The following is a 22,970-nucleotide window of genomic DNA, read 5'->3' on the forward strand; positions in this document are numbered from 1 at the left end:
AATGAGAGCTTTTCAGAGTGTATTATATGGATTTTCCTCAAAATAGGAAGAAATAGAAAAAGTGTGTAAGATTTTAAATGCTTTAGGCATCAAAGCAGAAAAACTCTCCATTTTCCTAGGTAGAATATTTCTGTGTCAAATTTGAATTGAGATAAACAGAAACAAGGAAAATTTATACTGATGGTGAAAAGACTTCTAGGCTGAAAAGAAATGAATTAAAAAGCAATAAAAGAGTTTTACTAAAGTAATAAAACATATCATTTTGTTCAGAAAAATTGTTTTGTTTAAAAAAAAGATTGCATGTTCAAATATGAAAAAAACTCCTGTTGAAATATGCAAACATTATGTGTGACAAAAGCAAAGACATTTTGCAACATTTCAGTGACCCTTGACAAACTGCTGTAAGGACTTCCCTAAACAGAAGTACAGCTCATGTTGGTTCCTGAGAAGCAAGGAATTAGTGCATTAGTCGGTTCCAGCAAACAGAAAATAAAAGCTTCAGTCCAACCTGAAAAGGATGTTTGCTAAAAAAAAAATTAATGTTTAGTAAATGCCCAGAGAAAAAAGATGTTCGACCATTTTCTTCATTCCATAGAAAACCGTTGATTAGGCAACTTCAACAGGATCTCCAAATGATTAAACTGTAATACACAAATATTATGTACATTAAATGGTAATTTGAGAGAGAAAATCAATCTAGTTCCTACCAGTTTGGCTGAGCTGTGACGTGCTGCGACTTTTTCTTGAGAGACCCACTATGGCGACCATCTTCGCGCCGATGCTGGACCGTCTCTTTTTGCTGCCGCCACCAACAGTGCCCACTGCTGTGTCAGACTGGCTGCCATCGTTCTTCTCCAGCGTGTACATGTCCCCGCTGATGCTGGTGCTCTTAGTCATGTTCTTTCCTGAGACGCCCATCTGTCTGCTTTGCATTTTGGATGTAAAGACACTGTCAGCCAGTAGACGGATAAACAGTGCAGACAAAGAAGAGTAAAAAGGGGAAGACAGAAAAGGACAGGTTTCAGATGGAAGGTTTTGGGAGACTAGAGGGTAAAAGCAGCTAATCACACAGGTAGGGTTTGGTTTTGAGAGGTAAAAAGGAGCAACTTTAATTCTAGGTTCTTGTTTGGTCTACTGTAAAACTACTTGACTCATCAAAATTGTGTTTTAAATAACAAGCTCTTATTTACTAACGACTTAAAATATATTACTAGCAAAAGTATATCAAAGAATTAACGTATCCGTATATCATATAATCATTTTTTGTTTGGGAAATTCAAGTTCTGCAATCAGTGCTCTGCCCCTCTTCTTCTCACATATATGTACAAAAATGACCTCTGGGAAACAGACACTTGATTCATTACTGAGTGGAAAAGGATATCAGTCTGAAGGCTAGTTTTGGTTTCTAAACAAGCAGACATTTCAAGGATGTTTTTAGTAATCTGGTTTATCTCAGTCATCATACAGTAATGAACACCAATAGGTTTTTTGCTCCCTCTCTTCATCAACAAACACAGTTGTTAGATATGTATTTCATACAACACTTGGCTGCTATGTGACCTAGATCACCACTACTGATAAAATGGAATTTAATTCTAATATACCTTTTGTACTCATTTACTAACTGTTTTTACATGCTCTATGTGGCTGCATCTAAATTATCTGCTGTAGCATTTCACAAGTCCCACAGGGACCTGATCTACTAGTAGACCAGGCTAAGGGTCTTTTCCTTTCCACAGAAGTGGCAATCTAAACTGATGACAGCAGTACTTATCCACATTTTGCCCTGACATCTAACTGGTAGATGTCTGGACAAATATCCAGAACTCTGGAGTACATGTGGGCCTGAGCATACATAGAGAATTTTCTATTTCAATAAAGCTCTTGCACAGAACTTGGACCTTTATTATTCTTTTCACTACAGTGCATTTCACTAAAAAGTCCCCATGAGATGCAGTTTTAAACAATCCACAAAACAGTGGAGTATTTCTGGAAACCAGTGGAGTATTTCTGGAAACCAGGGGAAATTATTTTTTTGTCAAATCACCAGTATGTAAAGGTTAAAAAAAATATTTTTGCTGTTTAAACAGATTTTCAAATACATGCAGAGGCTGTTCTTAGAGTTTTACTGCTCAGAAAGTGGCTCTAGAATAAATTTTAGTGGGTATAGCCTCACTCCTTTTTCCTTACCTATAATGGCCTGAATCTATTTCAAAAACTGAAGGTTTTATTGCTTCTTTATGAAGTTTTTGCAACATATATTCTGTCAATAACTTATCTATGGAATTAATGCAGTGCCCTCAAAAGCAAAAGAATCACTGGGTCTCTTCCCACAGATTCAAGGGAATTTGGGATGAGACAACTCTTTAATATATCTGAGAGGTACCCAGACAGTGCTCCTCTGCTCTTTGGTTGACAGGTGCATGTGCATGAAGGCACAAAATGCTTGTAGTTTAGCCACAACCCAGAGGGAAAGCTAAGAGCTCGTTCGTAGAAGAAGCAGACCTCTGTCATCAAGTGAAAAAAATACTGAATGTCCTTCTCAGGGAAGTTACAAGGGAAAATATGAATGAGAGTTTGGATCAAAAGATAGAGAAGCACAAAACAAAGCTGTGAGAGAGCCATAGTGGCCTTGCCTGGACAGACAATAACAAAAGACTGAAACACAGTGGTAACCTGAAACCATTTTTCTTACCCTTTTTTAGCTCTGTTGTTATATTAGTACACACTGACTCTCACTGGCATATTTATCACCAAGGAAGGAGTGTGATAGGATGTGGGTAAAGAAGAAGGCAAGGAAGATAACAGAAGAGGAATTGTATTTCTGTGTCTTTTCAGTACTATGATAACTTACTTCTCAGATGGTAACATCACATGCTGACATCACATGCTGTACTTTTTATCAAATAAAACCTTAGGGATTGATTCACAGAAAAGAGATGATGCAGAAACTAGTTCTCAGTTTTAACACTACCTTGCATATAAAAAATACTACAGGTTTAGAAACCTGGGAAGAGCTAGTATCTTCAACTTTATCTTGAGCAGAATTCTAATAAGAATCAGAAAATAAGAGCCCCTTACCCAGCAATGCTTTTTTAACCCAAGTTCTCAAAGGAAATATGATTAATATGACTGCGTTTTTAGTCAGGTGTCTCTCTTTTCAATATTTTTTAAAATCCTTTCAAATTAGACAGAGCAGTAGAAAACTAAAGCTGTTTAGTTTCTTAAATTGTTTTGAAAATAAACTCCTGGAAAGAGATCTTATAAATACCTCTTTGGGGAAAGATTGCAATATAAGTCATTATTGAATCTCTGTTATTTTATGTAGCACCTCATTCGCATGCACAGGCTGATGAGGGAAATAACTTTTTTACTGCTTGCAGAACAACCTATTTCAATGATCCAATTTTCAAAAATAATACCCAGAAAATCAGTGGGTTCCTTCCATATAGAAAATAGTAATTAATGCATTCTTTTGTAAGTGATATTAACATTCAAGAAATGTCTTATAGCAAAGGAAAAAATATTCTGCTGACTCATACAAAAGTTACACTAAGGAGGAAGTTACAATTTCCTGAGTCTAATGTGCCTTTGAGGTACTTTGTGTGCCCTTTCCAAGATGTGTAATTCTATTTAAGTGGAATGGATTACAATTATTACCCTTATTAAAGAAATCAATATATTTAAAGAGGTTGGCATGCAAACAAAGTTGCTATAATCTCACTATACAGTTAGCTATGAAAGTACTGTGAATTTCAAAAATTTGCTCCTTCACTGCTAAAGGCTTCTGTATCACAAAATGAACTTTTGCTGTGTACATCTGCCAGTAAGGACGTAGACTTCATTCAGACACCTTCTTTCAACCAACTGAGAAAAGTAGGAAAGGGAATTCAAGTGAGAAAAAAGGGATTTATATTTAGATTTACGTGGAAATACCAAATACTAGTATAAATGGCTAAGACTGAAAGTTCGTTCACAAACTTGTATTTTTTCCCCCCACTAGAGTTCTAAAACTATTTGCTATATTTAAATGTTTGGGGGTTTTTCCCCCTTCCTTAAAAGCAGCAGAGAAGACATCTTTGTTACAGTCTCAACTAGCAAACAGCTCCTGGAGAAAGCCATCACATAGCAGTGGCTTAGTTTTTTCTCAATTCCTCTTGCAAAAAAAAAGCTTTGAGAAATAAGCACATAATAATAAACCTACAGTGGTCATGAGCACTTCCTTCATCAACACTCTGAACCCTTTCTGGCCATCCAAACCCTAATTCACTAATTATTTTTGGTAGATGCTTGATAGATGCTTGATATTCTCACCAGTAGAAGCCATCCTTCTACCCAGGTTGCTTTTTGACAGTGACAGAAATGGATAATTCTCAGAAAAAATGGGTGTTGTATGTCAGGTTTGGTTCCTTTCCGAGGTAACAGAAAGTTGGACTTCAGAGTAAAATTTAGAGAGTAAATCATACAACCTTTTCTCTTAACCGGAAACAGAAACTACTGGAAGTTTTCTTTACATGTGCATATATAGAAACAATCACACACACATCCAGTTCAATTATATTTTAAAACTGACATTAAATAAAAGAAATTTATGAGATCGTATGAGTCAATGAATAGATGTGCTCTAAAAACAGGGTTTTCAAGGTGCCTTATAAGATATTAATCTTAAAAATATCCTCATCAAAGAGAACATGCAGCCAGATGGGAGGGAGGGGGGAATAAAATAATTAACTATCCCAGTCCAAATAACATGTGCATAATGGCATAATAATGCCATTATTAGAACCAAAAGAAAAACAAAATCATCACACAACCCCAGTTGTGTGGCAGCCCACAGCCTACAACAATAGCAGAGTGAAGACGGCAGGCAGGTTATTGACTTTGGTTTGACCAACCAATCAACAAGGGAGGGGTGATGGGCAAAGCTCACACAGCAGCATTGCTTCCTGCATTATCTGTAAATCCAGGAAACCACCTGAGGACACCAAGAGCTGCAGACAGGTCCCTGTTTAAGTATCTAGTCAGTTTCTTCAATTTTCCAGGAAACAGTGAAAAAGGAAGGATTACTCCACTCAATCTTCCGCTCCAATCACTTCCTTTTCCAGTTTTTCTCAATTGTGAGAAGTAACTTTGCACACCCTGCCAAAAATACAGCATTCTTATGTAGCGTTTCCACAAACAAGCAGGAGGAGTACTCAAATGCAAGTTAAATGACTAACAAGTGTAACACAAACCCTGAAATCTGATCATCAATTAAAATATTCTACTTAAAGCAAACTTAAGACAGATGTTAAGTATTTTTATATTTTCGCAAGTGATAATTATTCCAGATAGTCAGTGTTCAGTTAGGCATTTTGTCTTCCTATGCATTTTACAGTACATTTTCTTAACTTTAACTGTTTGTGGTCACCTACAGTATGGATAAATTTTAGAGGAATACATTCTCAAAGCTAAAACAGAAAGTTCTTTAAAAAAAACAAACTAGAGAAAAATAAGACATTAGAAAGCAAATTACAGTAAGACATCTATATAAATTTGTAATTTAAAGCCAACAGCAGAGTATGACAGCCCTAACGACTAGATAATATTCTTAAAAATATATACTAGACAACTGAGGGGAGTCAGACTGATGGATACCTATGACATTAAAGGTATTCTAAGTAAGTTTGCTGATGATACTAAATTGGGAGGAGTCGTTGACTCCCTCAGAGGCAGAAAGGCCCTGCAGAGGGACCTCAATAAATTAGAGGGCTGGACAATCGCCAACCATATGAAGTTTAAAAAAGACAAGTGCCTGATTCTGCACCTGGGACGGAGGATGAAGGTACAGACTGGGGAACAAGAGGCTGGAGAGCAGTGCTGTGGAAAGGGACCTGAGGGTCTTTTTGGCAGGTTGAATATGAGTCAGTAATACTCTGGCAGCCAGGAGGGCCAACCATGTCTGGGGGGGGATCAGGTAAAGCATTGCCAGCCAGTGGAGGGAGGGGATTGTCCTGCTCTGCTCTGCTCTGCACTGAGGGGGCCTCACTTCAAGTCCTGTGTGCAGTTTTGGGCACCACAATGTAAAACAGATATAAAGTTATTAGAAAGCATCCAAAGGAGGGCTACAAAGATGGTGAAGGCTCTAGAGGGGAAGTCATACAAGGGGTGGCTGAGGTCATTTGGCTTCTTCAGCCTGGAGGAGACTGTGGGGAGATGTCATGGTGGTGTACAGCTTCATCATGAGGGGAAGTGGAGGGGCAGGCATTGATTTCTTCTCTGTGATGACCATTGATGGGACCCAGGGGAATGCCATGAAGTTATAACAGGGGAGGTTTAGGTTGGATATTAGGAAAAGGTTCTTCACCCAGAGCGTGGTTGGGCACTGGAACAGGCTCCCCAGGGAAGTGGTCACAGCATCAAACCTGCCAGCATTCAAGAAGCATCTGGACAATGCTCTCAGGCACATGTTGTGACTCTTTGGGCTGTCCTGGGCAGGGCCAGGAGTTTGACTTTGATGATCCTTGTAAGTCCCTTCAAACTCAGGAAGTTCTCTGATTCTGTGAAATTTAACATGGTTCTTGCAGTCGTTGAAGAGTCCTGTGCCACAACTATAGCACTTAATAAAATGGCTCAGGCCTGTTGTCTGACCTTGACAGCCTGTGTACACACAGCTAGCTTACATTCTTTGCCAAACAGCATTTTCTCAGGCATCCTGACAAGAGGAAACTGATCCTGAGCCATGCTATCTCTTGAATTGTCCCTGAACTGAATCAGAGGCACCTTATCAGTATGTCCAGCACAAAGCCATGCCAAAGAGAACACAAGCTGTTTAAACGATGTGTCCTGGCCCTGTATAGCTCACTGGTATGGATTTAACCTTAACTTAACCTTAAATTCCTTGATGATACTACGAATCAGATTGTTTTCAAATTCTGATATTCAATGGGCTAATTAGCTTTTTCTGAATGATTTTAGAGAAAAACAGTAAGCAACTACAAAACTGCTATTCATACATGGCCTTCTGGAAATGCAATGTTAAGTTTCTGGATTTCTTAAGGCATTAATCTTCAAGATCTCTTTGCAGAGACTCACCTGTTTTCAAACCAGAGAGTGTAATTACTCTATGGAGAAAAAGGGATTTCAAAGTTTTCCAGACTCTTACTACAGCAGATAATCAGAAACTATCATGTTTTTCTCCCCAGTTTGTTAATATTTGTATTGAATTACAAAAAGATGTGCAGATACAGGGGATCATAAAGGATTCTATGAGGCCCTGAAAACAGCATACGGGCCTACATACCAAGTCCAAAGCCCTCTACTCAGTGCAGATGGTCAAACGCTTCTGACAGATAAAACCTCCATTCTGAATAGATGGTCTGAACATTTTCAAACTCTTTTCAGTACCAACCGTATAGTCCAAGACTCAGCAATTCAGTCCATCACACAACAACCGGTGAAATACGAATTGGATACTGCCCCCACTTTAGGAGAAACCCTCAAGGCCATACAGCAGGTGAAAATTGGCAAGGCAGCTGGGGTTGATGGAATTCCACCCGAAGTCTGGAAACATGGAGGCCTTGCACTCCATGCTAAATTTCATGAACTCGTGGTGCGCTGTTGGGAACTAGGCGAACTGCCCTCAGACCTTCGTGATGCAGTCATCATCACTTTGTATAAGAAGAAAGGTACTAAATCAGACTGCTCAAATTACCGTGGTATTACTCTGCTCTCCATTGCTGGCGAAATCCTGGCAAGAATACTCCTGAACAGACTAATACCCGCTATAGTAGAAGGAATTCTACCTGAAAGTCAGTGTGGCTTCAGAGCCAACAGGAGCACCACAGACATGATATTTGTTCTCAGACAACTGCAAGAGAAGTGTAGGGAACAGAACAAAGGTCTCTATGTAACATTTGTCGACCTTTCGATACTGTGAGCAGAAAAGGTCTTTGGCAGATTTTGGAACGTTTAGGTTGTCCCCCCAAGTTCCTTAAAATGATCATCTCACTTCATGAGGATCAGCACGGCCAAGTCAGATATGGCAACACACTTTCTGAGCCCTTTCTAATAAAGAATGGTGTGAAACAAGGCTGCATTCTCACTCCTACCCTATTCACAGTCTTTTTCAGCATGATGCTCCAAAGGGCCATGGCAGACCTCGATGATCAGGATGGTATCTACATTCGATATCGTACTGATGGAAGCCTATTCAACCTAAGGCGTCTGAAGGCCCACACCAAGACCTTAAACCATCTTGTCCGGGAGCTGCTTTACGCTGATGACGCCATCCTTCTTGCTCACACATCCTGCTTTGCAGACGCTGCTGAGCTCTTTGGGCTGGAAGTCAGCTTAAAGAAGACAGAAGTTCTCCATCAACCTGCACCTCAGGAAGTCCCCCATCATCCCCACATCACCATCGGCCAATCAGAACTCAAATCAGTCCAGCAGTTCAATTACCTAGGCAGCCTCATCTCCTCGGATGGTAAGATTGACGGGGAGATAGACAACAGGTTAGTGAAGGCATATAGTGCTTTTGGAAAACTCCATAAAAGAGTATGGCGTAATAAACACTTGAAGAAAAGTACCAAGATCAGTGTTTACAGAGCCATAGTGCTGTCTACTCTCTTATATGGTTCCGAATCATGGGTCATCTACCGCCACCACCTGCGTCTCCTAGAACGCTTCCATCAACGCTGCCTCCGTACAATCCTAAACATCCACTGGTCAGATTATGTGGCCAATACATCTGTTCTTGAACAGGCAGCAATCACAAGTATTGAGGCCATGCTACTGAGAACGCAGCTGCGCTGGGCAGGGCACGTCTCCAGGATGAAGGACCACCGCCTCCCTAAGATCCTGCTTTATGGTGAACTTGCCACTGGCTGCCACAAGAGAGGAGCCCCAAAGAAAAGATACAAGGACTCCCTGAAACAACAACTCAGCCTCGGGCATATTGACCACCATAACTGGTCTACTCTGGCCTCCAATCGGGAGGCCTGGAGACAGACCATTTATAACGCTGCTGATGCTTTTGAGAAAGCACGCAGGATCACCCTTGAGGAGAAAAGACAACGCAGAAAAAATCGAGCCTTGCAGAATATACCATCCAAGGAGTCTTTCTGCTGTGCCTTTTGCAACCGGACATGCCTTTCTCGTATTGGCCTTTTTAACCACCAACGCGCTTGCAAGTAACGTGGGTAGAGCCCTTCCCAAATCTTCGTTCGCGAAGCCTAGCCGTGATGACAAAAAATTGCCTGGGGAAATCCTCATAGAAGAGAAGCAGAGAAGAAGGTCTCACAAGAAGACCTTTGATTTAGTCTTGGTATCTCCTGCTTTAGGCAGACCATTTTCTTTATATCTGACTAAGAAGGAGAGGAATTGTTTGTGAGGTTTGAGTTAAGGAGAGAGAAGATTTCACAGTGCAAAAGGATCCTGCCCTAAAGGCAGAGAAACTGATTTGAAGACACTTTATATGTAACAGTATATGATTTGTAAATCTTATAAGATGGACTGCACTGTGGGCAAATGCTTCAGATCATAGATAGATAGATTCCAGATAAAAACTTGTGTTAGTCAACATTTTTTGATGTTAGGTATTAAAGAACAAGTCAGAAACTTCATCCACTTCATCCAGTTTCTGATGGACTTGAAAGTGTTTCATAAACTTAAAAGAAAATTCTAATTTTAGAACTAATTGATAATATTGTTGCCTGTTATATTTTCCATGAAGCAGGTGCAGACACAATAAATCCTCATTGTTTCATATGTACCAAATGGAAAGTCTCGTCCTGTTGCCATAGTTAAAAACCTGCAGTCTTTGGCTGCAGTTTTTGAATTAGTTGTGAAGTTGGAAAGCATCTTTGTCAGATTCTTGTCTACAGAAACAGAAATCTTTTATAGAAAGTGGTTGATTAGTACAGTAAGTGCCAAATTTCCTCAGAAATCTTTTGTTTAGGCCAGAAAAACAAAAATAAAACTCAAAACACAAACTAAAAACACACACTGGCGCCCGGGAGTCCTTATGCTTTATCATGCCTTTTGAGATTTACAATATGTGGCAAACTAACCAGAAGGGGAATGAAGGGACTAAAGACAATGATTCCCCTGGAAGCTCTTACTGCTATAAAAAGCAATTATGAAGTCCCATAGGTTAAAGAACCTCATTAAGATTTTTGCAGGCATCCTATGTCGTTGCACAGAGCAGTATGGCCCATTCTTCTGTACATGAAGCAAACCAACAGGCAGGAACGAGAAAGGCTAAACCAAGAAAGTACACTGACTTAGTCTTCTTCTGTAGGCAAGAAATACAAACCACAGAGGACCAAACCCAAATTTTAGGACACCATGGTCATTCGAAAAATGCAGATCATACCATTTCAGACATCCTTAGCCACCATCTCATTTTTCTCTCCTTATCAAAAAGATCATTAGACACTTGCAAGATGAACACCTCTCTTTCCCCCGTGTGATAAATAACATCACAATCCATCTGCCAGCTCAAAATAAGTCCCAGTGACAGGAACCCCTGCCCTGAAGCTTAGCTTCCTCTTCCCCCTGGTAAGTTCTGCAGTAGTAATGTACTGCTTAAGCCATATAAAACTGACTTCTAAATAGGGCTCTGGCACTGAACCATAGCAGTCTATGGCAGAAAGCAGCACAGGGAGCAGTACAGAATCCTTACACCCAGTGACTTCATAATCATAACAAATTACAAAGAGCATCATTTATTCTAAAAAGAATAAACAATACTGTTTCATCGACTCATAGAGTAAAATTATTATGAAAAACTTGATTTATTTTTTTCACTTATCAATGAATACATTGTACTAAAAACAGTATTATGAAGTACACGCATTTTTCCAATCTACAATATTATTAATACTTTTAAATGTGAAGGAAAAATATCCATTGTACTGTATAATATTGGTAGGATTTTTGAGGATTCTGTTTGTATTTTTGAGGTTGTCTTTACAGCAGTATTGGAAATTAAAACTTGTAATCTCATTGCTCTAACAAAACCGTATGTATCAGAGAATCAGAATTAGTCTTAAGTCACTTGATGGACCTTGTAGGTTTCTTTATTTCCCACAGAACAGTCAATATTACTACTTTCCAGCTTCATTCTCTGGTAATGATAGCTAACAAAAATAAGGCACTGCAATAGCAAAACTCCACTTTGCCAAGTGTGTAGTACAGCTATGTGCTGTGATGTCCTAGGGAAAGGATTTTAACAATTTTTTCAATTGTTCTAATAGATATTTTCTAATACATACATCTTGTGAGACTGGAAGATCCACGAAAGACTTTGTTTACAGCTTTTTACAAGCAGGAGATGAATTTAATGCCATTCTTAATAGATCTTTTAACTCAATCAGAGAGGCTCTCATTTCATTAATTTACTGAAGAAATTTAACAAAAACAGCATTATGGGGACAGCTGTGATGTAGGAAAATACATTTCCATGGGAACAGTGCTTCCGGCCAATGCACATACTCATCTGCCAATTCACATCAAAGAGAGACACTACAGGTTCAAAATTATAATGACTTAGTCTCAGGAGATCCACTTGGTCAAAATTATTCTATTAACTTATTGTTGGTATAAATCTCTCATAGGCACCAGACTGACTTAATTATTAGGTTTATTTTATTAAAATTATAACAAGAAAGTTGGTGGGAAAAAATAGAGCACTGACTATAATCTATTTCGTTACGTATATTATTATTCAAAGAAAACTTGTGGCCACATCGCAAAATAAGAGTAACAATATCTTTAAATGAAGTTTCTTTTTCAAAGGTCTCTTTCATACAAATACCTCACCTGCTACAGTACATAGGTTGACTTGGACTGTATCCTCCTTTCCCTGTTAGATATAAAGCTCTACACTCTTTCATTATTATAAAATAATAAATGTATAGCTTTTTACATATCATCTCTAGCATGCTTTTGTTTGAAACAGGAACAAATTTCAAAATAATTTTGGGTCAGATGGTGGATTATTTACCAAGCATTGCCACAACAAATAAGCAACGAAGAAAAAACACTGTAACAGCTGTTTCCAAACACTAGCAGTTGAATTATTCACAGGGCTCCAGAGATTTTTAAAAAAAGTTCTCACCATCTCTGATAGAATATTTGGCTATATTTTTGTATAGAAATACCATTGATAACAATTTTTTGATTTGAATTAAAGTTATAATGAAAATGAAAATTATTAATATTCATCTACTGTTGATAAATTTTCAAGTTTTCCTTTGTAAAGTTACAGCAAAGCTTTATTGCCCTGCTAACAGTAGTGACTCTGATGAAATCCCTTGCTGTGATACAGTGAACTAAACCAGCCATTTACTCTATGTAGATGCAAAAGAAGTCTAGCAAGAGAATCAGTTGACGTCCAGAAGTCTTGCATTAGTCAGCTGTCATATTCATTGGTAAATACAAGCAGTCCATACGAGCTCTAAAGGCTTGGCAATAAAGTAAATATATTGCCATCAAGGACAGAGTGAATTTTGAATAACATCCAAATTCTTTGAGCTTAGAAAGTATCTTCTCTAACCCAGCCTGGCAAAGCAGCAGTTGTGTTTGTAAAAGCCTGATAACAACTAGCTTGTCAAATTAAAACTGATCATGAGCAACCTGATTTAATTGAGAGTGTCTTACAGAAATGCACCTTGCATGTATTTAATCTGAAAGTCAAATGTTGAGTGCTCGTTCCAACATACTGTTGAATTACAGTCTTCCAGCAGAGACGAAAGAAAGGTTTCTGTATTAATACTGCTAAGTCGCAAGCTATACTGCAAACTTGCTTAATGCTGCTCAGATTTTTTTCTTGAAGGGCTGACTAGAGCTCTATGAAATGAAAAGCAAGAAGTGAATTGATAGATCAGATTTTAAATCCACTATGTGTCCCAGACCTAAAATCACCAGAGAAATAATGAAAAATCAAGTCAGGAAAGTGAGAAAAATTACAGACTTGAAGACTGAAATGCTCAAAAATATATAGAGGTAAGAGACATCATGTATTGTCTCAGGATAAGAAGTACCATAATTTATCATCTTGCTAAACTGAAATGAGCTATGTGGGATATTTTCTTATTTAGAAAACTCATTGACAGAAAACTTTGGAAGATAGACATGCAGGAACTGGACAGGATTTGCTTCTGAGATTACATTAAGGGGAATTATAGAATCATAGAATCAACTGGGTTGGAAAAGACCTCTGAGGTCATCAAGTCCAATCTTTGATCCAACACTGCTGTGATTTCTAGATCATGGCACTAAATGCCACATCCAGTCTCATCTTAAAAACCTTCAGGGACAGTGAATCCACCACTTCCCCGGGCAGCCCATTCCAATGTCTGATTACACTCTCTGTAAAAAATTTCTTCCTAATATCCAACCTAAAACTTCCCTGGCAGAGCTTAAGATCATGACCTCTTGTCCTACAGCTGGTTGCCTGGGAGAAGAAACTAGTACCCACCTGGCTACGACCTCCTTTCAGGTAGTTGCAGAGAGTGATGAGGTCTCCCCTGAGCCTCCTCTTCTCCAGGCTGAACAACCCCAGCTCCCTCAGCCTCTCCTCACAGGACTTGTGCTCCAGTCCCTTCACCAGCCTCGTTGCTCTTCCCTGGACCTGCTCCAGCACCTCAATGTCCTTCCTGAACTGAGGGGCCCAGAATTGGACACAGTGCTCCAAGTGTGGCCTCACCAGCACTGAGTACAGGGGCAGAATCACTTCCCTGGTCCTAATGGCCACGCTGTTCCTGATACAGGCCAGGATCCATTGGCCTTGTTGGCCACCTGGGCACACTGCTGGCTCATGTCCACCTTCCTGTCAATCCAAACTCCCAGGTCCCTCTCTGTCTGGCTGCTCTCCAGCCACTCTGTCTCCAGTCTGTAGCACTGCATGGGGTTGTTGTGTCCAAAGTGCGGGACCCGGCACTTGGCCTTGTTGAACCTCATCCCGTTGGAATCAGACCATCTCTCCAGTTTGTCCAGGTCCCTCTGAGGAGCCCTCCTGCCTTCCAGCAGATGAACACTCCCCCGCAACTTGGTGTCAACTGCAAATTTAGTAATGGTGCACTCAATTCCCTCATCCAGATCATCAGTAAAGATATTAAACAGAATTGGGTCCAACACTGATCCCTGGGGGACACTACTAGTGAGCAGCTGCCAACTGGATGCAGCCCCGTTCACCACCACTCTCTGGGCCCGGCCATCCAGCCATTTCTTAACCCAGTAGAGAGTGCCCCTGTCCAAGCCATGGGCTGCCAGCTTTCTCAGGAGAATTCTATGGAAGACTTCAAAGGCTTTGCTGAAGTCCGGATAGACCACATCCACAGCTTTCCCCTCATCCACCAGGCAGGTCACCTGATCATAAAAGGAGATCAGGTTTGTCAGACAGGACCTGCCTTTCCTAAACCCATGCTAGCTGGGTCTGATCCCTTGTCCATCCCATAAGTGTTGTGTGATTGCAAACAAACAAAAAAAATCACATGATACACAGGGAAGAGCCAGATGTCCTGAAAGGGTTTTATTTAAATAAATTGCTTTAAGCAGTATGGATTTCACTACAGCTGCATCCATACTTCACTCATGAGAGACTGTATTGTTTTGATTAGTACTGCACAAAGTGAATATGCTCATGCTTGTTTTAATGCTTATGTGCATATGTGTGGTACTGGCTGTCTAAAGAACAAAATAACTCTGACATTTCCTTCATTCCTTGTAAATTCAGGTTGCTTGAGGACTCTGAAAAATCAGGGTCAGCATAGGCACTGCTAACATCTCCCAAACCCATAGCATATCTCTGAATTGATCTTCTGGGACTAAGAACTAAAGAGACGAGCAAGAGCTCTGAAGCCATAATTACCTCAACCAAAGAGACATTATCTGGGACATCATGATCTTGCCTGGCTGACTTCTGTTAGTTTGACAAAATGACTTTGAGTCACTTTTGGTCTCTGGGGGAAATTATAAAAGCATTCAGAAAACTTAAGACCATCATAAAAAGAAAACATTGTGCAGAAAGGTGTCTTACATCTTTCTGAACAAGAGACAGTTTTTCTGAGCTGGGGAAGAGAGGTCTGTGACCAGATCTCCCTGCTGAGGCAATGTGTACTTTGCAAAGCATGCCAATTTGGAGCAACTTGCCTCTTGTTTACCTTGGACCTCCATAGGAATTGTGCTCATGTTATGTCTCCCAGTGGTATTTGTAAGGAAATTTTATTTCCTACTAGGGGTCACCTAATGACAGATCTCTCAGCTTGCTTAGGTAGCACCTTATGGACTTTAACAAGAGTGTGAACACCACACAGGTACAGTGTTTTTACTGAGAATGTTCAGATGCTCGGTCAAACAACATTAAAATCAAATATATGGGCAATGGCAAACCACTGGAGGATCATCTTACCATAGCTAGCAAGTACACAATAGTAAGAACACCACTGGGACTCTTATCCTTATTTCAAATACAATACTTGCCTGATGGGTCTGGCAATGTCTTTCAAAGGCAATTGCACAAAAACGGTGACTACATTTTAGAAATACTTCTATGAAGTAACATGAAGAAGTTTATGTTTGTTTCTTAGAAAGCTAAGTGATAAGCTTATTAATTATTTTTAATAAAGTACATTTGGAAGAATATATAATAATTTTACAGAATTTTGTCACTTTTCTATTAAAATAATACTCAGGTTAAAAGAGTGAAAACATACATCAATAAGACAGAACCACAGAATCATAATAGCAAAGAAACAAAAGCCTCATGATCTTCAATATCAATTCCTTGTTTTTTTAAGTTTCTACCTACTTTTATCATTGCTGTTGCCATTCTTGTCCACAGACCTGTTGTGCTCAATTCTGTACAAATAAAGGTTAAACAATATGTCTATTGAAGAACTTATTGTTCAATCTAGTTTTAAATATTTTCAGAAAATGAATGCCTGTTTTTGTTGGGTTTGTATTGGGGTTTTTTTTGACTACGGATGCACTGTTTTTAAAAAACGTTTAGAAACAGGAGCTCATCAGTTCTTTATGGATCACAGGTCAGAAATGGTTCAACAGAGTTAAAGTGCAGGCTGCATTTCAAGGAAAGGCAAGCAGTCTCAATGACATTGCATTTCTGTCAAAGAAAAAATGTCTGAGTTCCCTGCTGGGCACCACATATCAAAGCTGCAGACTGTTTCAAATGAGCTATTTTTAATGTTCACCTGTTAATAATGTGTACTTCCAAATTCATTACTTCCCAGTGAATCAAAATGAGTTTACTAGCTGCAAAAAAGCCTATATATGTTTTGTAATTACTCCAAAGTAACAGAAAAAAAAGGTCTCCAAGGGCTTGATAGATGGTGACAAATAACTGAGAAACAGCTGACTTTGCTAGATTTCTTAAATTATTTGTATTCAATTCTCTGTAAAGATTTCACAACAAATATATGAATTCATAGAATTCCTTTCTTAACCATTGATCTTTTGCATACTTTTCCATAATATTTCTCCAGAAGTTATAGTTAATTTTCTTCTGCATGTCATCTATGAAAATGTAAAAAAAAATGGTCAAATTATTGACCATGTGTGCTGGTAGAGACTCAGTAGCTATATGAATTTATAGCTTTTGGAGATTTGCCTTGCTGTAGAATACTAAAGTTAAAAAGCTTGCATAAAAAGTAGTGGCTTTGAATCTATGCTTCAAATGGGGCAAGAATTTGTCATAAACTCCTAACAGACTCTACTCAGCCCAATAACACTAACAAAATCTTACTGAAAAAATCTTTATTTTAGGTCCTTTTATTTTAGATACACAGACTGGCAATCTAGTCATAAGTATGCAGAAGAGTTATGTTAGAGAGATACAAGATAAAGTTGCTGGATTTTGTTCAAGGACCCAGTGCGTGATATCCACCCCAAATTGCCTGACTAATGGAATGTTTTGCACCTGAAAAGAGCTGGTGAGTATTGCACTGCAACCTGCCATTCTCATCCCAGGAATGGCAAGGTCACTTTGTTGTAATGATGAAAAAATTGTTAGACCAACACATTTGGTTGAGAGATGCAGGACACTGCATGCTGACCTGCTTTCCCCTGAAAAATTACAAGAACACTGACATAGCTGGGCCCAAGTTCTCTCCCCCTCCATGGTAGAAATGACAGTGTGTGAACTTTATGTATTTATCGATTTATCTATATTTTTATCTATAGCTATTGGGAGCACAGACTACATGTATTTTAGCTATTTTGCTAAAAGACCGATCATGCAGTGGGGAAAGAGTCTCAGGCTGCAGTTTTCTCTTCAAACATACAGCCTTTTTTGCTAGAAAGGTTAGGCACAATTAACTTCTTTCATGCAGTAGTACAGTTAAAGCAATAATTGGAATCATTCTGAAACCAACCATATACGTTGAAAATGGATTCTTGATGTTGTCTTTTGCACAGTTTTTGATATTTTTAGCAGAATATTGCTTCCACCCCTGTGAAGGAGCTTGCCCAAATTGAATTGACATGCTTTTTCTTCCAGCTTTACAAAACACTGCATTTAAAGGATAATAGCTGCAATCACAGTGGAAGGCCCATAAAACCTGCAATACTAACATTAAATTTTAATGAAAAACTAAGGAAGAAATATGCACCAGGAATCAGTTTTTAAACCTACAAATTAAATTTTTAAAGATTTTTTTTTATTGAATGATACAAAAAAAGAAATAAAAAGTGGATTTGAAATTAATCTTTATACCTAACAATGGAAGGGGAATAAAGAGCATGAAGCATTAGGAGGGTTTTGTATCTGAAGAAATACATTACTTAAAGCTATATCCTGCACTCTGTTTCTTGAATCTTTAAGCGACTCCGCAAAATTACATCCCAGATGACTTTTTCCACTACAAATTCTCCTATCTTGATTGTGTCATCTTCCTACTTAATCAGCTCTAGTCCTTCTACTGTCCTTTAGCATTCATTTCCTTTCTTCACATGGGATGTTACTGGTTCCTTACAATACACAGCAAAACTTTGTGACTTGCACATGCTTTACATTTCACATCTCTACCCTTTCTGCCCACCCACACAGATAATTGCTTTGTCCATTCTCACCACTTCAAATGACAGCTACTGCAGTTCTTTTCTCCAGCCCTGACAATTTATCCAATAACCCCTTCTAGGATAGTGGCAGAAAGATTAAGTCTCATAGCCTTCCTATTTGGCTGTGCCATCTTTCTCCATACATCAGTAAAAGTTACACTCTCTTTTATCCAGTTCTACATAATTCATCTTTTTTCCCAGTATTTTAACATTTGTTTCTTGTCATATTTATTTTCTCTCATTCAAGACTGAAAGATCAGCTCCTGCTGCTCATCAGACTTGCCCCATCATCCACTTGGTATATTTTTAGTAAGCACCTCATGTTTTCTCCTCATTGCCCAGAATGCTTGAAAAGACCTCTCTGGAAACATTCACAAAGCCATCTTGTTTTCTTCGGTCAAATCTCCCCTTAGCATTCTCTATTGTCAAGACGTCCCTAACCTAGTGCTGTAACTATCTTCTGTCATGTGGAACATCTCTTAGTTCTTCTGTGCTTCCCCTTTTGAACTCATACGTTACTTCATGATATAGACTCTATGTGCTTGGAACAGAGATTGTGTTTTTCTACAGTATTTCAACAGTGAAATTGTGCTCTGTGATTATAATTGCTATGTATTCACATGATAAAACAAAACTATTGTGAGTATCAGAATTAATGCTTAGGATTGATATTTAAAAAAATGGAGGTTAAGATTTAGGGAAGTCTTAAACAGATCACCTGCAGTAAAAATTGTTAATTATTATTTTTTGTCCCTGACATCATCAGGGAGCTGGAATAAGAAATAATGTCAGGGAACTGTGAATATTGAATACTCAACAGCAAAGCTTGAGTGGTGCTTTCTGTTTACTAACAGAAACAACATGTGTTGCCAAGAAGGAATGCAATTATGATTTCCCTATAGGTCAACCATATGCCAAGGTTTAGTTTTACAAGGTTTAATGAAGGAAAAATCTGATGCTGCAGCTACTTCTGCCAAAAAAGATTAATTTATTTAATGTGCTGCAGTGCTCCAAAAGTTAATGCAGTTCACTGTGGTGAGGTACTCTTTAAAATAGTCATGGGATGAATCGTGATGGGTATCTGTCTTCATGGTCATTTGAGTTACACTGAACCCAACTATGATCTCGGCAGATTGAAGACCTTAGTGTGACTATTACCATTACTCATAAAGTATATAAGAACAGTAATATCAAGAGGTATGAGTTATCCTGAACAAGGTAATTTTTGATGATGAAGTGATTAGGAGCAGCCCCCGCATGTACACATGTAAGCTGGTAGCAAAGAAAGAGAGTGGATTTCTATAGAGTGCTCTGTGCTTACCCTAATGTATGAGCAGAGTTTTACAGGCATAAGTTATTTAGAGGTAGTTTAGAATTGGCAAGATAAAAGAAAGTATATTTTTCTGAGATTTTCTGCCATTCTTGTGTGAGAAGGGGTTCAAGAATATTCATCAAATCTGAAACTCATTTTTTGCTAATTAATAAAGAAGGAATATTGTATTTCTCTCAATGCAATTTACCTGGATTTTGCAATACAAAATGTCATAAATGTATATGGTTTTAAGGATTCATTGTAAAATGTATAATTCTAGAATATTATCTGAGAAAACCAGAGCCAGTTGTGCTGAAATGTTTCTGGATACAATCAGCAGCAGAGGTGCATGACCACTCCACCATACAGCAATGCTTGACTCTTACTCACAGTGAACAAATGAAAGAAAATAGGAAGACTCTGCTTTGACACTGATTGCCAATCATTATGCACAGTTTATCAACCTATCCAAAGAGGATTAGTAAAAAAAATTAAAAATCTATATTGTCTTCTTTAGTATGGCCATAAATGAAAGTAATTTTGATATTTCCCTGAAATGATAATTCAAGTATGAAATACAATAAGGAATTCTACAATTCCTACTGTTTATTATAGTCAAACCCAAACTGTGGTCTAAACCAATTTAAAAAATAGTATGCTGTAGTTGCATGCATATTAATGAGTCAGGTTGGCGTGCTGCATCATTTGGTATGCATAACAAGCTCGTTGAAGTTGAGAGTGAAACTTGATTAAATATGAAAGCATCATGACAGAAAGCAAAACAAAACAAAAAAAAAACTGCGGAGAGCACAGGCAATAAGCAAGCAAAAGGAATAAAAAGGGAAGACAAATAGGGTCTTGGAGGCAGAAAAATAGGTCTATAGAAACAGAAGTATATTTTACCTGTCATCCTCTTTCCCTTCCTCAGCTTGGTCTTCTTGAGCTTTTTCATCGTGCCCTGATTCTTTGATCTCCTCCTTATCACAGTTTTCTGTCACCTCTTGCCCTTCCCCTTTTTCATTAATTTCTTGCTCCTTTGCTTTTGCCTCCTCGTCCTCCTCCTCCACTTTTTCTTCCTCCTCAGGAAATACTTCATCTTGTTCATCCCCTTCCAGCCCTCCCTCTTTTTTTCCCTCTATATCCCTCGTCCTTCTGAGGTCAACAAAAATTGAAAAAGGCATGCAAAAAGAAAAAAAAGAAAACAATAAATTAAAGTTAAGGTCATGGAGAAGAGCATGCATGAAAAAAGGAAATGCAAAAGAAATGAAATAAAAACTAAAGGATGGAAACAGTCATAAGGTAAATCATGCTGGCTAAGAGTTCAGCCTAAACTAGAGATCCTTCTAGGCTCTGGGAACATTTTCCTAGGAGAAAGTAAGCCCTTCTTCAAATAAGCAACACAAATAAGCATGGCAACACATCACATTTAGAAATGTATACAGAACTGTGTGAAAGAAACAATATGGTCCTAACAAGGCTCATATAAGCAGATGCTTAAACAATTTTTTCAAACACACCATTTCTCTCAAGAGGGCAATTTTTTGAGAATTAATATAGGTGATGGAGGTGGGTTGCACCTTTGAGAAAAATTATCTTTCATTTGTGCACCAAATGAAAGCCAAAGCTCCTGTGAGTGCACGCAAGGTGCAGGCAAAGAAAATGCTGTGGTTTGGTCACAGATACAAAATGTGTGTCTTGTTGAAGAGCAGTCCAATGGTTGTACACCAATAGCGCACACCTAAATTGGATTAGTGTAAGTATTAAATAAATTGAACAGGTCTGTGTAGATATTAAATAATACATCTATAAAAGTTCAGCAGCTCTGTTTAAAAGGAAAATAAGATACCTCTGCTGGCACAAATTTTCCAGTTAAACTGTCTTTTCAGCCATATTATTTTACAAAATGGTTTTCAGAAAGTGCAAATCTAAGTGTGTCTAATGCTTGCTGATAGCATATGTTTGTTATTTTAGTGTATGTTACATAACTCAAGATGACAAAACTTGGCTAGAAACAAAATACCATGAAGACTTCAAAAAGCATAAAATGCAAAAGAAGTTTAAACCAGTATTTTGGAAATTCCCTGCAAATTTCATTCTAGGCAAAATGTTAATTTCAAATACACATATCAACACAAATTACACAGCTGTAGCTGGCACTACAGCTCATTGTGCTCACCTTATTTTCTTGTTTCCTCTTAGACGCTCTGACTGGACGGACATGTAGCTTGTGCTGCTGAAACGTGAAGCGCTGCTTGTCCGTGACACAGCGGAGACATCGCTGACATCGCTGTCAGAAGACTTATTGGAAACATTGTCTGAGCCTCGATGAGGATCCCGCCCTGACCGATACTGCAAGAGGGAAGGGACAAAGATACAGATGTTGTCAGTGATACGCTACCACAAATCAGCTGTGGAGCTGGTCCCTGATGCTATCTAAACTGCCTTGGTCACTACATTGCCTGAACTTTCACAATGAAGTTTTTAACTGATACAGAATATAAGTTATGTCTTGGTTTCTATTAATTTTACTCTGCTTTGCTATCCCATTCAAGTTATTAGCTCCTCAGGTTCAACCATAGAGTGACTTGTACAAAACTTTCAGCACATTCAAAAGTTTCACAAAGCTTAGCAAAGACATCTAAACCATCATAGAATATTCTTACCACAACTGTTTCACCAGTGCAGAAAGGAAAGCAGAGAGATCAGTGACTTGCCTGTGATTACTGAGCTCATGAAAGATTAAGCACAAGACAGAATGTGCTGCATGCTATCTATAGAGTACGTGTCTCTTTTGGGGCCTAGCCTGTTGACACGAACTTCTAATTGACAAATGTTAATTTTTTTTTTCCAAGTAAATAGGTAGATGAGAATATCAAATCAAAAGACATAGCAATGTTGTAGCTGTGCAAACTGAACTGCTGTGCTGGGAAACCTGAAAAGATGGGACAGGACTAGAGATAATTTGTAGGGAAAATGTACATGTGCCTCAGAAACTAAAGGATTACAAAGGTATTTGAGCTTATTAACAGTAAATACCAAACACAGAACTGTCAGGTGACTGGTGATCAGCAGTAAGCCCACACAACGTACAGTATTGTGCAGTGGTATTCAGGTTAGATCTGAACAAAATATGATGGCTATTTGTCCTTCTTACACATTAGCTCTAAATTAATGTTAAGTGTGTGCCACTCTGCACTGCACCATATACAAATATAATAAATAGCAGAAAGATATTTTTCCCTCTCCTCTACATATACAGACATGTCTGTGTATACAGAAATCTGATGGGTTACTACTGATAATCTTTTCAGAAAAATAGTACTGCAACATGAATTGTCAATGAACACCAGGTAATTGCTTAGAAATAAGACACTATGAAAATATATGAAGAGCAGAACAGACAGGACTGATAGAAAACAAGGGGAGAAAATAATGTGCCTAACACATCAGTGGCTTGTTGAAATTTTGGGGGTAGCAACATCATTCTCAGCCATATGGAGAAAATAAAAGTGGAAGATCTGTGTAGTACTGCAGAAGACAAGGTTTGGCTATGAAATTCGGTGCTTTTTTATAGTTTGAGAACTGTCTTCCATGAAGTACA

General features: G+C 38.5%; 1 protein-coding gene across 50 annotated transcripts in view; it reads right to left on the minus strand.

Moving 5' to 3' along the window:
* Positions 1-22,970, minus strand: part of RIMS2 (regulating synaptic membrane exocytosis 2) — a 457,577-nt gene that overhangs the window by 55,577 nt on the left and 379,030 nt on the right. For 27 of the 50 annotated variants that reach the window (XM_027692407.1, XM_027692403.1, XM_027692405.1 and 24 more), the window contains 3 exons: positions 21,546-21,718; positions 20,273-20,521; positions 708-925 (listed from right to left, as the gene is read on the minus strand). The exons of 9 other annotated variants lie outside the window; for them this stretch is intronic. In XM_027692407.1, the coding sequence (XP_027548208.1) occupies positions 708-925; positions 20,273-20,521; positions 21,546-21,718 (640 nt within the window). Of the gene's footprint in view, positions 1-707; positions 950-20,272; positions 20,522-21,545; positions 21,719-22,970 lie in introns of all 50 variants that reach the window. 14 more of the 50 variants (XM_027692442.1, XM_027692443.1, XM_027692423.1 and 11 more) reach the window with 2 other exon arrangements.

The sequence above is a fragment of the Neopelma chrysocephalum genome, unplaced genomic scaffold (assembly GCF_003984885.1).
Source record: "Neopelma chrysocephalum unplaced genomic scaffold, ASM398488v2 Primary Assembly neopelma1_86, whole genome shotgun sequence".
Classification (NCBI taxonomy): Eukaryota; Metazoa; Chordata; class Aves; order Passeriformes; family Pipridae; genus Neopelma; species Neopelma chrysocephalum.